The 8,745-nt window shown below is 34.9% G+C and overlaps 1 protein-coding gene across 1 annotated transcript; it reads left to right on the top strand.

Moving 5' to 3' along the window:
• Nucleotides 1-904: 904 nt before the first annotated feature.
• Nucleotides 905-2,740, top strand: LOC104220303 (UDP-glycosyltransferase 73C1-like). Its single transcript, XM_070152741.1, has 2 exons — nt 905-2,390; nt 2,567-2,740. The coding sequence occupies exons 1-2, from the start codon at nt 940-942 to the stop codon at nt 2,622-2,624; spliced, it is 1,509 nt and encodes a 502-aa protein (XP_070008842.1). The 5' UTR covers nt 905-939; the 3' UTR covers nt 2,625-2,740.
• The last annotated feature ends 6,005 nt before the right edge of the window (nt 2,741-8,745 follow it).

Here is an 8,745-nt window from a genome sequence, read left to right as displayed (position 1 = left end):
CTCGGTTTTCAGGTTATTCGGGTTTTTTTTTCCGGTAAAATCTTCGTAGAACAAAACATATAAATTGTGCTCAAAATATTTCTTTAATTCTAGTAAGATACAACTATATAAAGTATTTTCCAAGAAAATAATACAAAATATGAGATGTGTCATGGCATTATCCTAAAATATTCAACAATAAAAATAATAAAATTATGTAATATAAATATTGCTAATTAAAAATCCATAATAAAAATAAACATAATCTAAAAGTACTAAGCCATGCTAAAATAAGTAGACTAATAAGGGAGTATTAATTACATGATTAAACGCTAAAGAAAAAATAAAAATAGGTTATTCATTTTATCTAAATTATTGCAAAATAAAAAATAGATATTAAATACATTCTCGTTCGTAGTATTGAATTGAATCTCTTTTGTTAGCATTAGTATTGATTTGATTTTGTTTTGGGCTTTTGTTAGCATTATTTAATTTACTAATATTAATGGCTATAAAACTTATTGGAACATTCAAAAGTTCTAAGTCCAACCTTGAAATAATACTTTAAAAGATAAAGTTATGAAATTTTTTAAGAAATATTTATAAATTTCATCACAATAAGTATATTTATATATTAAATATATCTAAAATTTCTATATATGTAATGTCGGGTTGGTTTGGTTTCAGTTTGACTTTCTTTAGTAAAAACCAAACCAAACCAATTATGGTCGATTTTTTTTTTCCAACACCAAACCAAAGCATAGTCGAATTTTTTTTCTCGATTTGACTCGGATTATCGGGTTGGTGCGGTTTGTTTGTATACCCCTAGTTTTGGCTCCACCACTGACTGTTACACGATCTCAATACAATTTTTCTTTGTTATAAATCTGACCACAACACTATATATAGCAGTAAAACATTATCCCCTTTACACAGAACCAAACTAAAGCTTTTCCAAAAATGGCTTCCCTATCTAAACAACTTCATTTCCTTTTGATACCTTTAATGTCTCAAAGCCATATTATACCATTAACAGACTTTGCAAAATTACTAGCCCTACATGGAGTGACTGTCTCTATTATCACCACACCTCTCAATGCCCAAAGGTACAAATCTATAGTAACTCATGCTATAAAATCCAATCTAAAAATCCAATTAATTCCTCTTCATTTCCCAAATCAAGAAGTTGGGTTGCCTCAAGAATGTGAAAATTTAGATACACTAAGTTCACTAGAGTTATTAAAAGAGTTCCTTTTGGCTAGTGAGATGATGCAAGAACCACTAGAGAAATTGATTCATGACTTGGAACCAAAACCAAGTTGTATTATTTCAACTAGTCCTCTTATTTGGACACAACAAGTTGCCAATAAATTCAAGATTCCAAGGTATGTATTTCAAACTGTTTCTTGTTTCACTCTCTTTTGTTCTCACATAATAAATCAAGAAAAAATACAAGAAACCCTTGTGTTGGATTCAGATTCATTCTTGATACCTAATGTGCCACACAAGATTGAGTTCACAAAAGGTCAAATATTGTTGAATGGCACTTCAACAAATAAATCTCAAGATATGAAGAGTATTATTGACAAAATTAAACAGTCTCAAGACTTGGCAAGAGGTACTTTGATTAATACTTTTGAAGAGTTGGAGCCTTGGTATATTGATGAATACAAAAAAATAATGAACAAAGTCTTTTGTATTGGTCCAGTATCATTGGGTAACAATGAAATGGATGAAATGGTTGATAGAGGAAACAAGACCTCTATAGATGAACACAATTGTTTGAGTTGGCTTGATTCTATGAAGCCTAAATCGGTCATTTATGCTTGTTTTGGTAGCCTTTGTCAAATTTCATTTTTGCAAATGAAGGAAATTGGATTAGGGTTGGAGTCATCAAATGTGCCTTTCATTTGGATAATTAGAAAGGTAAATTTGACATCACAAGTTGAAAAATGGCTAAGGGATGAAAATTTTGAAAAAAGGTTTAAAGGAAGAGGAATGATAATTCGAGGTTGGGCCCCACAAGTTTTAATATTATCTCATTCATCTATTGGAGGATTCTTAACGCATTGTGGATGGAATTCGACTCTGGAAGGAACTTCTTGTGGCGTACCAATGATTACTTTTCCTATGTTTGCCGAGCAATTTTACAATGAGAAATTCATTGTAAATGTTTTGAAGATTGGGGTTCGAGTTGGGGTTGAAGTGAGTATTAATTCTTGGAATGAAGAGAAGAATGGTGTGTTGGTTAATAAGGATCAAGTGAAAGAAGCAATAGAGCAACTAATGGATAAAGGATTAGAGAGTGAAGAAAGAAGAAAAAGAGCAAAGGAATTGGCACACATGTCAAAAAAGGCAATAAAAGAAGAAGGATCTTCCTTCTTGAATACCAAGTTGCTTATTGAAGATGTCATGCAACTCGAGGCGTATCCAAGTTGAATCTATAGTTATCGCTCATACTTTGTATTTTTATTCAAAAAAATATTAAATATATACAAATAATATATTTTGAACTCATTAAACTAGATAAGATGTGGTAAAATTATAAATTTGAACCCATAAAATTCAAATACTGAATCTGTGTCTGCATGCAACTACTTAAGAATAAGGAAGAGGAAGCCAATAATGTTGATAGGACCATGTAAAATTTGAAGGGCAACTCTATTTTCCACTCACAAGATTGTAAAATTTAGCAGTTTTGTCAATAATGTTGAAAGTTCTTTTACACTGTTAATATAAAAGTTATATTCTTTTCTAATTCTATCTCCTAATCTCAATGTTATAAATGTAGTGGTACGCCTGTCGATAATGTCGAAAGTTTGTTAGTGTATAAAAGCTAAACTCTATTTTTAAGCTAACAAGGCAAACACACAATGGTTAGGTACATCTATCTGATTGTCTTGCGAGACAGTCATGAAAGGAATAATGTTTATACTTGAAAGATCTAGTTGAATTTTTAAATGAGGAAAGATCGATTTTAGTTCGCGGCCGAAATTATTTATATTCGGGAGCTAAAAAGTGTATAAAATTTATATATTTTTTGTATATAACATACAAAATATATATAAAAATATACATATTTTTTCACTATTATTTTAAAAGCGGCTATACAATATTATTTTCCGTTCCTTCTCAAAACAGAGTACTGCCAATTGGTCTCCGCCCATGAATGAAAAAGACAAAAAACGACAGTAATTTGTCCCGATGCTCAACAGGAGGCAAATGTATTCGAATTCTTGTCTATTCATCACAACGTGAATGGCAATTATCATTATTTAATTTATTATGTAAGCTGATAAATTGTGCATTATCAATGTCTTTTAAGTTTTAACTTGCTAGCAATTTATCGGCCTTAGTTGTTATTAATTTCAATTATTATGAATAAACTATTTGTCGCTATACTCCCAAGATTAAGTTACATACCCAAACGTGAGTACGCAATTGAGTTTGAGAAATTTTTGGTCCCCACGGCAATTCCGCAAAGCAAAATGACATAAGAATTGTGTTCCGGAAAAAAGTATAAAACAAAAAAATTAATTGAAAATCGTATTTTAAAAATTAGAGTTTGTTTGGACATGAATACAGTTTAGAGTTATTTTTTAATTTTTATGAGTGATTTGAAGTGAAACAGTTTTTTGGAGTTTTTTAAATTTTCGAAAAATTGTAAAAATCAACTTCAATAGAAATTTAAAATTTTGATGGCCAACACTAATTCTAAAAAAGCAGAGGCGGATCCAGGATTTAATGATTGCGGGTGCCACTGCACTTAATGTTCAGTAACCAGTAGTTAAGGAGGTTGAATTCGGGTATACATGCATTTGGTCGGTTCGCTCTATTTTAAATTAAATTAGTTCGGTTCGATCCATTTTGAATTAATTTGGTTTACTTTACAAGATCTTTTGGTGCATAAATAAACATATGATAACCAAACTGAATATATTTGATCCTTTCAAAGAAAATATAATACTAACCAGATTTAAAAAATGATTAAAAGCATATTTAAAAAAAAGAATTTGAAATATAAAACAAAAGAATATAAGCAAATATAATTTTTTAATAAATAACTAATGAAAATGGAATTGTACATAGAGAGAAAATACAAAAATGAAAATAAAAGAAATTAAGAAAAAGAGAAGAAAAAAAGTATTCTGTAAAGAGGTAACACAGTAACAGCAAAATCAATTCTACAATATATGAGCAAAATGAGGCTCGATCTTGGGTGTTGGGCCTGGCAAGGGATACTTTGACCATGACACCTATAACAATTTTATTATTGGGGTGCCATTACTTATTTATCTATCTTTTTTACGTGAAATATTAGTAATATATCTGTGGATACATGAAATTCTACCCGAGCGATCGGATGGCGTACCACCTCCTCTCCACAACGTAGATCTGCCCCTGTAAAAAAGTAAAAAAAAAAGTGAAACTTTGTAATAGCCAAACGGGCCCTTAGGCTATCACAAGTAAAGCCGAAAAAATGAAAGAGATATCAAATGTCGTAAATTGCATGCGTGACGGTGAAATAAGCAGGTGTGTCTGCGGCCACTTAGAAGACACGTCAATATTATGGCCATTGATGTTGACAAAATACTGCTTACTATTTATATAAGCAATATTTGAGTGAACTTAGATGGGACAATATGACAAATTTGATATCAAACTAATATAGCCGTTACATGTCATGTCCTTAGACCTAAACTAAGTACACGTGCGGCACTTGACAATTGGCTCACGATCTTGCACAATTTGCTCATATTCTTGCTATGCTAAGTCGGTCTTACTACACTAAAGATCACTAAGGGAATGTTAGAACACAAGAGATGTTGAAGCCCAGGTTCTTGGTATAGAGGCCCAAACACGACTCAGCCCAATACATCACATCTGACCCACCTTGAAGACTTCTTCAGTAGCATTATTTATTCTTGCACATATAGTCACTTTGTAGAGATAGCCTTCAATTTTGTATTTAGTATAAATAGCTAGTCAACATTTCATTTTGGCCAAAAGACTCATTTTGTCACATTTTCTCTCAATTGAATGGAAGGTTCCAGTCTTCTCTCTTGTAGAAATTGTTCCAAACATTTTCTCAAATTGCTTTGATTTTGATTTGTAACATGGTATCAGAGCTTAGTGGGCACTTCTCATTTGGGTTTGCTCTTTAACAATTCCTCTACTTTTAATTTGGTTGGATTTTGTGATTCGGATTGGGCAAGTTGGTCCACATCCCGGAGGTCTGTGAGTGGCTATATACTATTATTAGGGGGCTTTCCTATCTCCTGAAAGTCCAAGAAACAGGCTATTATTGCCCTTTCTTCCGCTGAGGCTGAGTATAGGGCCTTGCGTCAGGTTGTTGCTGAAATTGTTTTGGTGGTTTGGCTTCTTAGTAAGTTTGGGATATCTTCTTTATCCTCTGTTTCAGTATTCTGTGATAATCACTCTGCCATCCACATTGCTAAAAATCTGGTGTCTCATGAGCGCACCAAACATATTGAGATCGATTGCCATTTTGTGCGTGAGCAGCTTGCTTCAGGACTTATTGCTTTGCATGTTATTTCTTCTGCTGCTCAATTAGCTGATGTTTTCACTAAGGTTTTGTCAGGTGTTTCACATACTACTTTTCTTTCCAAGCTCGGACTGGTGGCCCATTCCAACTTGCGGAGGGGGGGGGTGTTGAAGCCCAGGTTCTTGGTACAGAGGCCCAAATACATGACTCAGCCCAATACATCAAATCTGACCCACCTTGAAGACTTCTTCAATAGCATTATTTATTCTTGCACATATAGTCACTTTGTAGAGATAGCCTTCAAGTTTGTATTTAGTATAAATAGCTAGTCAACATTTCATTTTGGCGAGAAGACTCATTTTGTCACATTTTCTCTCACTTGAATGGAAGGTTCCAGTCTTCTCTCTTATAGAGCTTGTTCCAAACATTTTCTCAAATTGCTTTGATTTTGATTTGTAACAAGAGAATTGCCAAAAGAAAATTTTTATATTAGAGAGAACTTGATTGTTTTGCTTGGTGATTTACAAATAAATAGCTCTCTTTATATACTAGTCTCCTAGGGGCTAGTGAGTAAATAAATATTATCCTTTATTATCTATAAGTAAGTCTTTTCTCTAGAACTTTCTACATAGTTAGAATCTTCAAAGGACTTTCTTAGCAATTCCATAGGGTTCTAAGGTCTTCCATGAGAAATCTCTATACTTTTGTAGAACCTTCCCACATATGCTAGTCTATTTCATACGTAAGCTTTCCATATAGCATTAATATATGCCAAATGGCACCTACGTGGCATGATGACATGGCGGGTCATGACACTCTCCCCCACCTAATTTTGTGCCGCTCTCGGTACAAAGCTTAGACACGTACGCTCGCACCTCACCTCGGCATCGCTGGAGATCTTTGTCTATTAGCCATGATGCTCTATGGACGACTAGCAATGATGGCCTCGATCCTAAGGTATTGGTCACTTTTCTTCTTGCCCTGTTTTTATATTGAACGGCTAGCAATGATGGCCCCGATCCTCCACCCATTGGATACCTGTCCTTGCTCTTGTCCTGAATCTCCCCATGACTCAACCAAGTCTAGCAGCTTCTCAAGCATCAGGTATATGCTTTCACTCCGTATTTGGCTAACCTCCGTGGTCCCAGACTTGCTAGCAAGCTTGACCCCTCTGCTTGGTGCATTGTCTATGTCTGATAGCGTGCCATCACTTTGTAACTCGTTATCCTCTTCAACTATGTCCATCCAACTTTTCTTGCTGCCATCATGCTGCATTTGCATGGCACCAAGACGAGCTTTAGAATCCCATACTTTCGGCTTAGATTTCAAGCGCATCCCCCTAATGCAGGCGGTCTTTCCTATGTCACCCTTATGTGCCTGAGCAAAGTTTCCGATTATTGTTACAAGCTTCTCCAACTCTGGTGTGATGACCGGATAGGTCATCTTATATTTTTGAACCTAATTCTACGCTTTGAAGCCATTAATACCATATTTTATCCCTCTTCGATTTGCGTGCGTCGTCCGAGCGTGTCTCCAAAAAGATTTTATGTTAAAAATTGAGAAAATATGAGTTTTTTTCCTTAAAATCCATTTGAGTTGACTTTGATCACCGTTTTGAGCAAACGGACCCGAATTCATTTTGATGGTCCTAGTGGGTCCGTATCGTAATTTGAGGCTTGGGCGTATGCTCGGAATCAAATTCAGAACTCCCTAACCCGGGTTATCGGACTTTGTTGAAATTTGAAAGTTAAAGGCTTAATGAATTTGAATTGTTTGACCAATGGTTGACTTTTTGGATATCGAGTCGGAACCCGATATAGGTCTAATACTACATTTATGACTTGTCTGTCAAATTTGGTGAGAAACAGAGTTGGTTGGACGTGATTCGGACGTCTGGTTATGAAAATAGATGTTTCAAAAATTTCTTGAAAATTTCATTTGATTTGGTATTCAATTCGTAGTTCTAGATGTTATTTTGCCGACATGTTCATGCGAGCAAGTTCGTATGATATTTTTAGACTTATGTGCATGTTTGGTTTGGATCTCCGAGGGCTCGGATGAGTTTCAGATAGGCAATGGAGTGAAATTTGGACTTAGAACATTGCTGGTGTGTTTCAGGTCTGGTGCAGGCATCATACCTCGCAATTGCAAGGTCAGGCTTCGCATTTGCGACCTCTGATAGGTTCGCATTTGCGAGCAACTCATCACAATTGCGAAGAGTAGCTGGGAAGGCCAGAGTTCACATTTGCGAACCATTCTTCGCATTTGCGAAGAAAGCTGAAGTGTGATGATCTTCGCATTTGCGATTGATTCTTCGTATTTAAGGGGTTCACATTTGCGAACCCCAGGTCGCAAATGTGACATCTGCAACTGATCAAAATGGGAGTTAGACGAGATTTTTGCTTCATTCTTCAAATTTTCAAACTTAGAAACCTTAGAGGCGATTGTTCAAGGAACTCTTCTTCCCCAAATCATTGGTAAGTGATTCTAAACTAGTTTCTTTCAATCTTCCATTACATTTTCTCAGATTTCAACCAAAAATCTTGTGTTTTCATGGTGAAAATTGGGGATTTGGGTAGAAATAAGAATTTTTATAAAATGGAGATTTAGACCTCAAATTAAGGTCAGATTCTAAAATAAATTACATAACCGGGGTCGAGGGCGAATGAGTAATCAGGTTTTGATCCGAATTTCGGGTTTGGACCAAGCGAGCCCGGGAGTTGACTTTTGTTGACCTTTTCATTAATGACCTAAATTGAATTCTTTGAAATCGTGGGTAGTTCCTAAGGCTTAATATGAATCGTTTGGTTGGTAATTTGCTAGATTCTATTGGTTCGGAGGCTTGTTTGAAGGGCAAAGTTGTGGTTGAGCTTTGAGTTTGATCTTTGGAGTGAGGTAAGTATCATGGTTAAGCTTGACTTGAGGGGATAAGATTTGTTTGTCTGTTTGCTACATGCTTAGATGTTGGGTACACCATATATGTGAGGTGATGAGTACTTATGGGTTTTTGTCGGGTTAAAGCATGTGGGTGGGACTTGTTTCTTGCAATTATTGCCTACTTTGATCATCTTATCCATGCTTAGACTAATTAATTGTTAAATTGATCATTCTTATCGTGTTTATGGACTTTTATGATGATTGAGTATTGATTCCAAGTTGAGATTGGTATTGTGTAACCGATGTTGAAGTAAGACTTGTGCTTGTTGATCATATATCCCTGTTATTACTTGTTCATTGTTATGTGGTAAGGGAGAGTGTTA

Source organism: Nicotiana sylvestris, chromosome 7 (assembly GCF_000393655.2).
Source record: "Nicotiana sylvestris chromosome 7, ASM39365v2, whole genome shotgun sequence".
In the NCBI taxonomy this organism is placed as follows: Eukaryota; Viridiplantae; Streptophyta; class Magnoliopsida; order Solanales; family Solanaceae; genus Nicotiana; species Nicotiana sylvestris.
Note: the sequence above shows the minus strand (reverse complement) of the source record. Positions and strands in the feature narration are given on the sequence as shown.

Bases quoted from the DNA above. Each gene is read 5' to 3' on its own strand.
- LOC104220303 (XM_070152741.1), top strand. From the start codon at position 940: ATGGCTTCCCTATCTAAACAACTTCATTTCCTTTTGATACCTTTAATG. The intron at 2,391-2,566 runs CATGCAACTCGA...AATCTGTGTCTG, and splicing joins AAGTTGCTTATTGAAGATGT to CATGCAACTACTTAAGAATA.